Source organism: Gopherus flavomarginatus, chromosome 3 (genome assembly GCF_025201925.1).
Source record: "Gopherus flavomarginatus isolate rGopFla2 chromosome 3, rGopFla2.mat.asm, whole genome shotgun sequence".
Taxonomy (NCBI): Eukaryota; Metazoa; Chordata; order Testudines; family Testudinidae; genus Gopherus; species Gopherus flavomarginatus.
Window position 1 is genome coordinate 176,497,573 of NC_066619.1, and position 15,728 is coordinate 176,513,300.

At 38.7% G+C, this 15,728-nt stretch overlaps 1 protein-coding gene and 1 pseudogene across 2 annotated transcripts in view; both read left to right on the forward strand.

Moving 5' to 3' along the window:
• PPP3CA (protein phosphatase 3 catalytic subunit alpha) overlaps window positions 1-15,728 on the forward strand; it is a 332,320-nt gene that overhangs the window by 275,176 nt on the left and 41,416 nt on the right. For both annotated transcript variants that reach the window (XM_050944451.1, XM_050944452.1), the window contains exons 7-8: window positions 7,654-7,731; window positions 11,298-11,392. In XM_050944451.1, the coding sequence (XP_050800408.1) occupies window positions 7,654-7,731; window positions 11,298-11,392 (173 nt within the window). The remainder of the gene's footprint in view (window positions 1-7,653; window positions 7,732-11,297; window positions 11,393-15,728) is intronic.
• On the forward strand, window positions 5,224-5,538 carry LOC127046867 (histone H4-like; annotated as a pseudogene).

The following is a 15,728-nucleotide window of genomic DNA, read 5'->3' on the forward strand; positions in this document are numbered from 1 at the left end:
GAATGTTTCACCCAGCTATACTGTTAGCCAACTGCTTCCTGCCCCAACTTGCTGCAAAATACTCTACTCTTACCAGAACCCTCAATAATGACCTGCTCCTGCAATGTGATGCATATGGGTGGACCCTGATATCCGTGCAGAGGCCCAGAGGGCTGAGTGATTTCAGTTTGGCTTCCCATGAGCATATCACATTGCTGGACTGGAACCAAAGTGATTACAATGCCCTTCTTTGACCCTATCCTTCCCATCACCTAATGGTTACTTTTCTAAGTATTTGTGTTCTTTATCCTGATATGGCACTAAGGATTAGTGAAAAATACTGTGGAAAATGGAATTGCTATGGAGGCCTAATATTCACTTTTTAGTAGCGCTCACTCTGTTTGGTTTGTTTTTCCAACAGTTAAAGTGAAGCGTTTAGCTTTCCTAAAAAATATTTAAAGTTTATTCTGTAAAGATAGTCTCCCTTATTTTTATTTGTTACTATCCATAATTGCCATAGTGAAAAGGTATATTCTGATAAATAATGACACCACAAAATTGCCCTTTTTAAGCATTGATTCCTGGAATGACTGGTTGTTTTATGCAGTTCATGTAGTGGTAAATGTGTATGTTTGTTTGTATATTGACATTTAAGACAATAAGAAGCAAAGATGTGCTGAAAATCACTTCTCTTTTTTAGGTTAAAGGGTCTTATTTATTCAAATAATAGTGAAGAACACATTACAGACTAACTTACAATGCAATAATTACAGGCTACAGACTGGATATGTAAGCTATTGACTAGAGGTGGGTAAATAACAGATTTTTCAGTATGCTGGCAATTCCACATAAATAAATAAAAAGTGGTCTGGCAAATTGAAAGGATGAAGAACATTTTGGTTTGGGTTGAATGAAGCAGATGGTTGTGCCACTGGGGTCCAGTATGAGGAGTTGTTGTTCCAAATGATGACAGCATGACTAGAAGGCGCAAAGCAGTCAACCCTTGGGGGTTATGACATCCATCAGCTAAAATGTTAGTGTCAACTTTTTGAATGTGTTGGTGTGATTTGTGTTGCAAGCTAGGTGGGCCTCTAATTTAACTCACAATTTTTTCACACCAGTTCCTTTGCATATTCATTGGGTGCAGAAGGATTTGAAGGTTCTTCACCTGAACTTCCCAAAATTGATTCTAAGCTAAGACTAAAAAGCAGGTTCAGTTCTCAGTGTGAGAAGCTCATAGAAGAGAGCAAAAGAGAAAATTGTACAGTCCAGTTTCCAGTACAAACTCCCAATTCAAGTTAGACCATGGAATGTATGTGTACTGAAAACTGAAACAAATGTATATAATCCTAATATTACTCTCCTTAATCCAAATAATTTATTAACAAAATTCAGTAATTTTATCAATTGAGACCAAGTGACACTGAAATTTTTAAAATGATCTTTACCCACCTCTTGTAAAGTGATTCAAGATCCTCTGTTGACAGGCTTTGTACAAGTGCAAAGTATTATTATTTTTGATAGTCCTATCTGCATGGATCAAATTGTGTATCCAGCATGTAGAGAAAAAAGATTCTAGAACTAAACTAAGACTTAGCAAGAGTAAACGTTTAAATCAGTCCTCTTTTTTTATCTAATTTAGGTGTCTTTTAATAAAATAAAGGTACCCAAAATAAACATTTTAATATATTTTAAGATTTATTTCATTGACCCTTATTTAAAAAAAACTTAGAATGCATCTCTTTTGTTTCATGCTTTAATAGCAAAAGAGATAACCGTGTTTCTAAAATATTACAATCACATTTTGTGTAAATCAGCATTCACTACCATATACTACCCACTGAATTTCTTTCTCCCATTCTCACTAGGGTGTCTTGGAACATATTTTTATTTAGGAGTTTAGAAAGGAAAATATTGTTATCAGATATGACACATTTTGCTTAAAGCCCAAAGCAACGTTGATCACTTTTAGAGCATTTAAATTATGTAAAGAGCTTTATATTGAAAAGTATATGGTTGGTTCTTCCAAGTGGCAGCTTTGTCCAGCTGGTGAGTTTGCATCATTGAGAATGCTGGACATATTCCTTCAGAATTATAATTACAAGAGAGCTATGTAGGTAATCAGATCTCATTGGGTTTTCTAAATATTTTTATAGAGTTTTTAATAAAATGAAAAGACAATGAAAGTCTAATACATATTACAGCATATTAAATTCCCTACAATCTAATGAGTTTGCCATTGTATTGTTTTTAGAAATGTAATGACAGTAAAATTGTTTTAGATGCAAAACCTGGAATGAATTTCTTTCCATGGTTAGTCATAGTATTTAAAGCCAAAAGGGCCACCAGATTTAAGTCTATGAAATACAGAAATATTTCTTTTTTTTCCTCTCAAAAGTATGCATGGTGGAATCTTAATCTCTCCCCAAACCCAAATAGACATGTGTAACTCTCCTATTCAGATATGTTCATCAGTTAGAATATGGAAAGCCCACATCAACTATATGTTGTTTGTTCCAAAAAGTTGGTATTCCACATGTATATAGATTCTAATGTAATACATTAACTTTGTTAGCATCTGATTCGGGCAGCTGTTCATAGAGTAACATATTACTAAAAAAATGATGGTGGCAGAATTGGGCCTGTTGTGATTCCATACAGAATCCTGTGAACTATAATGGCTTAGGGCCAGATTTTGAAAGGTATTTAGGCACCTAAAGATACACATAGGCACTTCTGAAAATGGCACCTAGGTGCCTAACTCCCAATCAATGGCACCTAGACATCTAAATATCTTTAAAATCTGGCCCGTAAGTTTAATCAATCAAACTAGATATTTTACTTTTAGCACTTTTGAGTGAGAGCTGGTGTGTTGGACTATAACAGCCAGGTTACAGATTTTAATTCCATTTACTGACCACTCTTCCCCACCCCACCCCCCAATTGAATGTAATCTGCATAAGACATGGAAGTACAAAGACGATCCAGTTAAAGATCCAGTACTTTAGTCCTTATTCACCAAATCTCCAACATGACTCCATGGGAATTTGACTAAACAACAGCTGCAGGATTTGGCTTTAAATTGCCATCTAGAATATTTGCATGACTTTACTGACCCAAGTTCATATATTTCGAGAATTACTCTTAGCATTACTAAACTATTTTCAGATGAAATGCAGTATATGCATTGTACTTAATTAATATGTACATTTATAAAGCCAGAAGTTCCCACCTGTAGTCAGATGAAACAGTTATAAAATTTGTGGGACTACCTGCAGATTGAAGTACTAATCCATGTGAGTAAGTGTGGCAGAATCTGGACCGTTGTATTTTACATTTTTCAAGTGCAATACAAATATTAAGCGGTTCCCTAAACAACAGGAACTCAACTGTTAGCAAGTGTATAATACAAAGTAAGGATCTCACGCACACATTTCCAGTTTGATAAAAATTATGGACTGTTACAAATACAGTTGAGTGAAACTGACATTTTTCACAAAATGTCACACACACAAAATTCTGAGCCATTTGCATCTCTGAAATGTCACTTCTCATTACATTTTGTGAAATGGCTAGTTCTTCATCCAGATGTGAAAAATGTCAGTACAAAAAGGTATATCTTTGTTTTAAAGACTCTTAGAACCTGTTATGATTGATTTGTTTGAAAATAGGATTGCTAACATGCTTCGTATGCTTTAAGCGGCAAGATACAGGAACTGTCGCTTCCTCCAAAATTGCTGTTATAGCTGCTGATTTATCTCTTACTTCACTTCTCTGCGTATACTTAACTGGACTATATGGAAGAACTGAGAGAGAACATTACCTGTAGTGGCACTCCATGAATTTCCTGATGACGTGCTAACAGCACCTTTGGAGGAGGAGTAATTTATTTAAACTCACTCTTCTTTGTATATTTGGATTCCTAGATAGATATCTACCTGCTTGCCATGTTTAACAATTTAGATAATTTGGATTTTCTATAATAATTCAAGTTGACAGCACAGCATGATATCTGTGAGGTGCCAGTTCTATGTAAACATAGAAGTTTAGAAAGAATAGGTATGAATATTATAATTAGAAAATGGAAATGAACATAATTTTTTTGTTAAAATTGCACCAGTAGAAAAACATCTACTTTTATTAATCCAGCTCCTTTAATTATTTAAACATATCCAGTTAAAGTGTAAGCAGTAGTTACTGACACTTTTTTTTGTATTTCAAATTAAAGTTTCAAATTAGTGTTTGAGACAAGTTCTGGCTTAACAACCCTTAAATCCAACATAATCTCTTTTTCCTCATAATTACTACAGCACAAGACAGAATCAGTACAACCATCTTCTCACTACCCTGCCAATTTCTCTCACTCCTGATTTTGGAGACAATCTCTCGCTGAGAGTAAATTGGGCTCAGCCTGAAATGCCCATTTAGGATGCCAACATGTGCAAATGGTTTTCATTGGACCACTCAGAAACTGCACTACCAGAACTACACTAGGGCTGTTGGAATTGTTTCCACTGAGCCACTAAGCATCGTTGGCTTTGTGCTGATCACTTACAAATGAAAGTCCTTAATCCTGCAACAGCTTCTGGCAAGGACTGACTCATAAAATCATAGAAGATTAGGGTTGGAAGAGACCTCAGAAGGTCATCTTGTCCAACCCCCTGCTCAAAGCTCTGCCTTTAAGGCATTCCACTGAGGTTAATGGAGTACAGGGATCTGACCACATGGATCAAGTTGCAGAATTAAGGCTTATCTCCCTTTACAAATCTCCTGAACAACTTAGTTACACTATTTCTGACTTTTAGAATAGTCAGGTAAATGTTACAAATATCAGCCTGTGTGTGTCAGACTGACCCTTGGCATTAAAGGGTTAGTTGGTGTATTGATTTTTCAATCATAATTTTATACTAAAAATAATACACATTGTTATGTGTAAGTTTATAGTAATATAGCTTTAATTTTTCCCCCCACTTATGGTATTAGTTCATCTAGATAGGATTGCTGGGATGCAGGACCCATAGGGTTGTAGTGGGGCCCATATGCAACAATGTGTCAGAGCAAAAGAAATATATGGCCTTCCTGCCCTGGCAGACCTATGAGAAAAGATCATGAAGCCAAACCAATTAAGTCCAAAATAGCCTGGCTTATCTGGGTGGGAAATCAGTCTGTTAGAGTGAGTAGGTTGCCAGACTGTACATGAGTGGATTGAGAGGAAAACCAGAGAATCTCTCCATAATGCTAGCAAATATGTCTGGTCGTGGTAAGGGAGGCAAGGGTCTCGGGAAAGGAGGTGCTAAGCGCCATAGGAAGTTGTTGAGGGATAACATCCAGGGCATTACGAAACCCACTATTCGCCATTTGGCTCGTTGTGGGGGAGTGAAGCGTATTTCAGGTCTCATTTACGAGGAAACTCGCGGGGTGCTGAAAGTGTTTCCGGAAAACATGATCTGAGATGCCGTTACTTACAACGAGCATGTGAAGCGGAAGACTGTGACTGCTATGGACGTTGTTTATGCGTTGAAGCGCCAGGGTCATACTCTGTACAGATTTGGAGGCTAACCTGTGCCATTAATTGTCTTCTGTAATCTGCACCTGTATGAAGAGTCTATTCAGGGTCCGTTAGAGGTTTTAGGGGGGGTGGTAAAAGGCCTGGTCTACACTTAAAATTTAGGATGATGTAGCTACAGCACCCACGAATGCAAAAAATCCACACCTCTGAGCACCATAACTATGCTGAACTAGCCTCTGGTGTAGATGCAGCTAGGTTGAAGGAAAAATGCTTCCTTTGACCTAGTTAGCATTGCTCAGGCACGCGGTGTTCCTACAGCGATGGATAAACCCTTTCCATTGTTTAGCTGTGACTACGCTATGGGGTTATAGCTACAGCACCATAACTATGCCAATGTAATCCCCTATTGTAGACATGGCCAAAGTTGTCAGATTTGCAATTTCTTTAGTCCTGATCCATCTCTGTTCTGACTCTCAAGTTTCCTATGCCAAGGAAATAATCGTGTTTCGCTGATTGTGTGGTTGGGGCTGAGGGAGTAGGTGATCGGTGTTTGCTGCTAGAGGGCCTCTTATTCTTCCATACTGAGGCTGTGATGTCATTGGAGGAGGTTTCTTGCTTCTTGCCCTGAAAGCTATAGAGAACACAATCATCTAAAACTGGGGAAGACTGATAATTGTGGAGAGCCACCAGTGACCAGAAAATGGGGCGAGGGAATTCCAACCCAATTGAGAGTCAAAACTGTTTACTTAAGAGAAATTGTGTGTGGACAGTGTGTAATGTATATGATAGGGCTGTACTGATCTGTAAAAAAAAAAAAAAAAAAAAAAAAGTATAGAGGATAATGAATCTCAATTCTATGCTTATCTTAAAGGGACCATTTTAAATTGATTTTAATTCATAAACTAATTCACAGATGTCCTTGCAAATTCCCATCAAAATTCAAAGAGTAAGTTCTGGAAGTTTGGGGAGCATACGGTGTATTCTTCATACATAAAATGCTATGTCCATCCTACAAACTTCTTCTGGCTTAGCTGTTAGTCAGGGCACAAAGAAGTATGATCCCTAACTGATATAGGTTCATTTATACCAGTGAAAATGTGCTCTTCAGAGGAATAGCTTGTTTCATTTGGGGTGGTGGAATAAGCTATGCTGGTAAAAAAACAGCTTTGCTGGTACAGTCTGCATCCACACTGAAGTCCAGTGAAAGCATAGCCTCAGCATTCACAATGGAGTTATGACCAGGGCCTCCATAATACAGGACTGTATCCAAGGTTTCTATATTTAGATGTAATAGAGTTTGAATTTAAAAAAATTCATAGTAAAAGTTAGCTTTTCAAATCTTGTAAACATGTACAGTCTATGTACTTTTATTATGTCTGTGCTTTTACTAAAACCTCCAATGCCTCAACAAATGAAGTAGCTACTAGAACTTGTTTTCAGAGGGCTGAAAATGAGACAGAAATATAGAGCTGAGTCCTCTTTCATCTTCTAAGGCAACATTATCCATGGGAAGTGAATAATGTGAAAAATAGCATTATAGTAAAACTCATATCATTTTGTTTTAATGACTGTTTTCACCAATAGAAAACACCCAGCTCAGTAGAGAGGTCTTGTGAAATATGTTTGACTATACATTTTTAGAATTCACATTTGAAGATACCAAGAAGAGAAGTAATTGAAGTCTTGTTTATTGGTGAGATGAAACTTAGAAACAATTTCATTTTGGCTATAGTTCATTTTCTTCCGTTTGCCTCTATATCTCCTTTGTACACCACCACCATACATGCTCTCCCTAAGCAACCAATATATAGTGTATTGAGTGGGCAAGTTTTTTGTTGCATCCCATCCTTGTGTTATATTTATCCTCTTCTGAGTGCTTTGAAGCTCAGAGTATAGTAGAAATGATTTTCTTTCTGACAGGTATCTGTTATTATGTAATGAACTGCAGCTTTTCTATGCTTTACCTCTACTCAATTATATAAAAAGTACAGCTTCTAGTGCTGTCTCCAACATGAAACTGAAAAAACTTGTCTTCAGAGCAGAAGCTGATTCCATGTAATGATACATGTTTGATCACGCTTGATCAAATACGGTATTTCTGAATGTCAGATGAATGCACTACTTCTGATAATTCCATAACAGGAGCTTTTCTTTTCCTCCAACAGTTACCCTGCTGTATGTGAATTCCTCCAGCACAATAACTTGTTATCTATACTCCGAGCCCACGAAGCTCAAGATGCTGGGTAAGTGTGTGGAGGGGGAGGGGGGATTTCTTGCTTAATAAACAAACATTATTCATACCCATTGGCTTTTGTAGGAAAGGGTTTCCCTGAATCAGCAGGTAAAATAATCCTTTTTCGCAGTCTTCCAAATTAAAATGGAAAAGTTCCAAATCCCCCTTACTTTATAACTTTAGTGTTGATACTTAGCACTTATAGGCCTTTTAAAATTTAGTTATTTAAACATAAGATTAAAGCCTGAATGTGCACATCTGACATGTTTCCCATAATAACCATTTCATTATAGTTTTGTAAGATTGTTGCTTTCCTATGGTAATTTGTTGTAAAGCAGCTGTACTTCACCAATAGTAGTGAAGAGTAGAGGATGATCAACTGCATATCAAGGAGGCAAAGGATAACTGTGAAAAATGACATTGGAAACTTGTTTTTAAGTGACAGCAACCACAATGTTTTATTAATGGTATAAAAACAAACACCAGGATTACAGTGTCTGATCTTTTATGCAACCATAGCTGAATTACAAGACAGACGCGTTTGATCTTATTTCAGGAAGTGGAATATGAGACTTCAAATAAGGGATGTCTCTTTAAAATAAGGGAAGGGGGTCACTCTAGCAGGAAGAGTGAAAAATGTGTAATAATTGCTGGCTAGCTCCTTAGCTAGATTTGCAAATTTAAATCGTTTATAGCAGTGCTGGCACTTTCTGATCAGTCTTAGTCTGCAGCTGTGTGCTTCTGGGGTTTTCTGCAAAGGCTATTGCAACAAAGCCCCCAATGTGTACAAAAATATCTGCAGACTTAGGGTCAATGTTCTTTAATTAAAGTGCCGGGCAGGGGGAAGGAAATCTCACTGTTGCTGTTAGTTCCCTGAACCTCCTCCTCTGACCTGCCTGAAAACAGTTTTAATGTAGTTGGCCTTATATACCTTTCTTCTGAGTCATGACTAACGGGGAAAAAAAATCCTCAGGCCTCATCTGTCACTAAATACTGCTGCCTTACACTGTCACATTCCCCTACACATCACAGTGGACAAAGATGTGTGTCATGACATTGGGACACTCTCTATGGCCTGGAAGTCCAGACTGAGAGAGAAGCTTCAGACACCAGCATGCGTTTCTTAAAACTTCAGTGTGCACCTGTCACTGTGGGTCACAACTGAGAATACCAAATTCAGGATAAACTGCTGAGAAATAGGGCTGACACACCCCAAACTGGTGATTATTTTCCCATAAGATATACCAAACCAGCAACAAAAGTAAACTTCTGTCTCGCCACACTAGCCAAAAAGAAGTCAGAAAAGCAGCCTCCTCAGGCATTCCAGTCCTGGATTCAACATCCAGACGCTAGACTTAAAGATGAGTGGTTCTTTAAAACCAATTTCATCAAACAAAAGGTCCTTCTGATCCCAAAGGACCAGCCGCATACCCAGGTCAATATATAATTCAGATCTTACCCAATAACCACGCTGTTGCCAATTCTTTAGTATCTAAAATCTAAAGGTTTATTTATAGAAAGAAAGAAAGAGAACAGTGACAGTTAAAATTGGTTGAAGGAATCAAATGATTACAATAAATGCAAAGTTCTTGAATCAGGTTTGTTGCAGTGATGGAATACACTGCTGGCTTGTTAAGTCTCTGGTTGCTTCCAAATCATTGGAAGGTCCTCAGTCCCTTGGTTAGAATGCTCTCATTAGTATAATTTCATAGTCCAGAGGTTTGAGCAGGAAAGAGACAAAATGGAGATATTTCCAGGGCCTTTTATAGCTTCTCTCCAGTGAAGGGAAACCCATTGTTCTCACTGTGGACAATTACAGGTGACAGGATGGTGTTTGGAGTCACATGGGCAAGTCACATGTCCATGCATGATTTTACTTAGCCATAGCAAGAAACTCCATTAAGTATAGATGGGCATCTTCCATTGTGAGTTAAGTGTTCTTTAATGGGCCATTCATCTTGAATAGTTCCTTCACAATGTGCTGGCTTCTGGATTCTACCGAGAAGCAAACATTTGAAATACAGGTGTGGAACCAATACTTCAGATACAAAAATGATACATGCATACAAATAGAATAATCATATTCAGCAAATCATACCCTTTCTATAGATACCTTACTTAGCACACTTTGTACAAGATTTGTTGCACTTATATAACAGTGGTAACAACAATGATCTACATGATCATATTTTATCAGATAACATCACAGCATCCTAAGAGGAAATGGTGTCATTTTGATTAGGAAAAGTATGTGTTTTCAGTATATACCATAGAGCAACCTTTTGGCTATCACTTATACTGGTACACAGGGTGGGGAGAATAGCTGAAGAAGCTTTCTCATACCCTGTTATGCACAGCCCACTCCCATCATTCATCTCAAGGTGGCTGAGCCCATGGCCCTGACTGCTCCCACCCCCTCCTCTCCACAACCCTGCAGGAGAGAGAGAGCTAGGCTGTCAAAGTATGGTGCAACACGCACATAGTGAGTGGTGTGGGGAGAACATTCTAAACTGAAATTCCGAAAAGCTATTTCAATGAATTGGTGTTATACTTTTCCTTTCATTTGTGGACAAATGCCAAATTCTGCAGTTTCTTTTGGAATTATTAGAAATCATTAGAGAGCTAAAGTACAGTTTTGGGTATTACTTGTGCCTTGTTAGAGGGAAAATTCCATTTTGTTGGTTTGCTTCCAAATTCTGCAGGTGTCCCAGTCCATTACTGATTGATTAAATATTGCCCTGCTGGGACAATATGCCTTTGGTCTGTACAAGCCAGCAGGGATGAGTAATGAAAATGTATAAGCATTAGCATACTAGTCCATGGACTGGACTAGATTTGACATTCCATTGTGAGTCTAAGCGATTTTTTCCATAGGGGGAAGTATATTTCTGCATGATACTGCATTGCATGGTTGTAAAATGATATAATTTGTAATTTCATGAATGTGCTTTATACTTTATTAATACTGATTTTTGAAGCATAACACTCTGCTTGGGGGAGGTTACTATAGAAATGTCCATGACCCATGGTCCTCCAAGACATCTGAATTAGTTTACCTATTCTATCTCTTCGAGTATCTTATAATCCCTTTGCAAATTTATTTTGAGAAGAACCCTCTATCAATAGATGAAGAGTGAAAACCTGATCCCGTTGAAGTCAGTGGCAAAACTCCCAATGACTTCAGGGAGCCCAGGATTTCATCCAGAATGTGTAATGCTCCTCGTTTCTTTCCTAGCACACTTTGCATGATTGGGTTTCAATCATTAGGAACCAGCAACCAGTGTAGCTGCTCTGGTACAAAAAATATGCAAATCACAATTTGCACCATTTGAGTTTACCTCTGCTTAAAATCACAGTAATCCCAACTATAGGCAAGTTCTAAATCTATAGCAAATCCTTCATGCATAGCTTTGAAGATAATTCATTTCTGTTGCTTGTAACTTCATATGGTAAAACCATTTGGAGTGATCTGTTGCTTTTTTTGGCCTGTTTTAAGTCAGTGACATGTTGTATGCTTAGAGCACTGTACAAATGATTAATAATACTATTAATAATATAACCTGTCATTTCCTTTAGGTATCGTATGTACAGGAAAAGCCAAACAACAGGCTTCCCATCACTAATTACAATTTTTTCAGCACCAAACTATCTAGATGTATACAATAACAAAGGTAGGAGAACTCTCTTCCTTCTGTTGATGCACAGTAGTAGCATTATCTCTTTACGCAAGCGTTTTATGCAGTTTCCCATTTTTTGATTCTTTGTGTTGACTCTTTGTCCTTTTATTGGTTCATGCGTGTTTACTTTGTTACGCAATATAAATTTAATGAGATGTGTACCAATCAGATGTGTATGTATATATACAGATAGCTGCATACTTGTATGTTTCTGGCTTATATGTCCTTGGATACTTTTGTATTTTGAGTGTCGGTTGTTAAATAAAATTTTATTTGGGGAATTAAATTGGCAACAATTCTAATAACCGAAGAAAGCACTTTGTAAAATCTATGGTTGAGATTTTCTAAGCCCTCTGCTTCTTTTTAAATAAGCCATCTGGCCTTTTGTTACTTATAAGATTAATGGGCATAATATAGAAAAGTCTCAGTCCTAATATAATCTAGGTTCTTATAGAGCTCATGGTATCTGAGCACCCTATTTCATGTTTTGTTTTGTTTTGTTTTGTTAATCATTTTTATGTATAGTGCAAAGAGAGGAAAATATACAAAAACAAACTAGCCACTCTGTGAAGACTCAACACAACTTAAATACAAGTGGATGCAGCTAACATTAAGTTACTACAACAGTCACTACAGCACTTACAGTGACTGTAAGTTCCCCTAATAAGTTGCGAAAAAAAGCTGTTCTAAATCAGAGCATTCCAATAACTCTTACTGCTAAATCCAATATACACAGCAGGATATCTTCACTTTCTGCTACTCCAGTTGGAATAAAACTAGTATGCTTTGGTAGGTGAACAGAGTGACCAGACAGCAAATGTGAAAAATCAGGATGGGGGTAGGGGGGTAAGAGCTATATAAGAAAAAGACCCACAAATCGGTTCTGTCCCTATAAAATCAGGACATCTGTAGGTGAAAGAAAATATGGGGACTATAAAGACCTCCATAACTACTTTTTCCTTACCATGTTAATGAGGAGAGTTTCGTTATAGACTACCGTTTTCATGGTCCCTACCTATTAACCCATCACAAGGTGTTTAGCTTTCCTAAGGGGACAGATGGAGTTTTCAGTCCTTGCCTTTAGATAAAGAAAGTATTTGGTATAAAATGTGCAAAAGAAAAGAGACTTCAGCATTAGCATGATTTTAATAGGTTATTGTATAAAACTTCTAAGCACTTTAAAAAGCTATTATGCAAATGCTTTGCTATATGTGAGGGAAGAAATTGGTTCACTGCTAGAAGCTAGATTTAGCATATTTTGGCATAATACAAATGCATGTTAACCTGCAAAAAAAAAAATTATTAAAGGTACACTACCACCAACATCAAAGCCTTGCTACCAGTAGCTATTTATGCAGAAAGTAAAGAATGTAGGAACTGTACTTAAGCAAATATATTTTGAGTCCTAGCAACACAGATCAGCACAAGAGACTTAGGAATTGAAAGTGCAGTAAAGACAAATGTAAGGCAGTTTTGCAGCATCAACAGGTCAGGGCAAAGAAAAGCGTTATTTGTGGGGGAGAGATTTCTGATCAAGCATATACCAGTAGTTGCCCTTAGCGGGTCCATAGTAATAAAGTAGGTTGGACCAGCATTTCAGATTTGCCTGTAATTGTGTTTCTTAAAGTGTTAGTATTAGGAGTATGGGGGTTGATAGTACAGGCTTTTGTCATTATGGTAAGCATTTGACACACAAGAACAATGATAAAATAGAACTCAGCATCTGATTTTTAAATCCCCAAATGTCAGGGGATGAACAGAGGAATGCCTCTCTATCATATCAGTATCAGAAATGAGTCATCTTACTTGTTCCATGATTCCTAGGTATGACAGACCACAGATTAGATAAGATTATCCAGTATTCAGAAGCCTTTCTGATAAAGAACCATTATGTGCAGCTACTACTGTTGCAAATTCTGATTATCTACAACTGCTGTTGACATTCAGGTGCTCAGTTCCTCTCCCTATTTGGTCCAAGTGAGCTAAAGTCAAATTAACAATGGATTAAGATCTTCTCCAATATGCCAGAGAATCACTCTTTTTAATGAATTTAAGGCTGAGCCTAAATATCGTTTGAATGAATTTTTGTCAAAATTTCTTCCAAGGAAAAAAAAAACCACTTTCTCCTGAGATTGAGATGATTGGGTAAGGCATTCCAAGTGTGCTATAGAAACTTTTACACACTGCATTGCTTGTGCACTTCAGTCTTGACTGCAATCTGCTGCAGACTCAGTCCAGGGAAAGAAAATGCCATGATTCTGAATGTTATGGTTTGGGATATTCTTTGTAGACTGTAGCTTGATTTGCAGCAGATCCATCCATTAATAATATAGTGATTCTGACTGGCCAGTTTCAGTGGAGGTGAGAGAAGACTTAGTAAAGGCTTCCTACAGAGCTGCAACTAGTGACTTACCAGCATGTCAGCTCAGGGTCAGAAACTGCATGTACCAAGACTGCATGAGGGAATGTCTATTCCACGTCAGAGGAGATTGGGATCTGAGGAAGCATTATGCCATTTTTCTCTTAGAGTAGGTCATGTTGACAGAGGACACTTTCTGAATTACAAGCCTTAGTCCTTGCCCAAATTCACAGCATGTAATCTCTAAGTAAAGACGGTCAATTTATTTGAAGAGCTTCAGAAAATTCTAATTTGCTTCTGAGCTGTAATGAGTTAGAAATTGCCCTTAAAACTTCAGATTTTGAATCACAAGAATTTTTTCAGGCGCCTCTGGCTTATACATTACAAACTACAGTAAAAGCTTTGTTATTCGGCATGTTGGGGGAATGTGAGGTGCCAGTAAGTCAAGAGTTCCGGTTAACTGAGAGAGTTTGGGTGCAGGAGGGGACTCAGGGCTAGGGTTTGGGAAGCAGGAGGGGTTGTGGGGCATGGGCTCTGGGAGAGAGTTTGGGTGTGGGACGGGGCTCGGGGCAGGAGGTTGGGGTGTGGGAAGGGTTTTGGGGTGCCGGATCCAGGCAGCGATCACCTCGGGCAGCTCCTCACAAGCAGCGACATGTCCCTGCTGCTCCTAGGTGGAGGCGTGGCTAGACAGCTTTGCGTGCTGCCTCTTCCCGCAGGTGCTGCCCCTGCAGCTTCCATTGAGCGCAGTTCCTGGCCAGTGGGAGCTGCAGAGCCAGTGCTCGGGGTTGGGGCAGCACACTGAGCCCCCCTGTGACCGTTCCTCAACCTGGGAGCAGCAGGGACATATCGCTGTTTGCAAGGAGCCAGGTAGGGAGCCTGCTGGCCCCACGCCAACTAGACTATAAACCAAACTTTAAATGAAGATCAGAAATGCCAGTTTATAGAGCTTTCTGGTTGATAAAAGCAGCAAAGAGTCCTGTGGCACCTTATAGACTAACAGACATTTTGGAGCATGAGCTTTCGTGGGTGAATACCCACTTCGTCGGATGCATGTAGTGGAAATTTCCGGGGGCAGGTATATATATGCAAGCAAGCTAGAGATAACAAGGTTAGTTCAATCAGGGAGGATGAAACCGTGTTCTAGCAGTTGAGGTGTGAAAACCAAGGGAGGAGAAACTGTTTCTGTAATTGGGAAGCCATTCACAGTCTTTGTTTAATCCTGAGCTGATGGTGTCAAATTTGCAGATGAACTGAAGCTCAGCAGTTTCTCTTTGAAGTCTGGTCCTGAAGTTTTTTTGCTGCAGGATGGCCACCTTAAGGTCTGCTATTGTGTGGCCAGTGAGGTTGAAGTGTTCTCCTACAGGTTTTTATATATTGCCATTCCTAATATCTGATTTGTGTCCATTTATCCTTTTCCGTAGAGACTGTCCAGTTTGGCCGATGTACATAGCAGAGGGGCATTGCTGGCATATATTACATTGGTGGACGTGCAGGTGTATTAACCGATGATGGTGTGGCTGATCTGATTAGGTCCTGTGATGGTGTCGCTGGCGTAGATATGTGGGCAGAGTTGGCATTGAGGTTTGTTGCATGGATTAGTTCCTGAGCTAGAGGTACTATGGTGCGGTGTGCAGTTACTGGTGAGAATATGTTTCATGTTGGCAGCTTGTCTGTGGGCGAGATCTGGCCTGCCACCCAAGGCCTATGAAAGTGTGGCATCATTGTCCAGGATGGGTTGTAGATCCCTGATGATGCGTTGGAGGGGTTTTAGCTGGGGACTGTATGTGATGGCCAGTGAAGTCCTGTTGTTTTCTTTCCTGGGTTTGTCTTGCAGTAGGAGGCTTCTGGGTACACATCTGGCTCTGTTGATCTGTTTCCTTATTTCCTCATGCGGGTGTTGTAGTTTTGAGAATGCTTGGTGGAGATTTTGTAGGTGTTGGTCTCTGTCTAAGGGGTTAGAGCAGTTAGAGG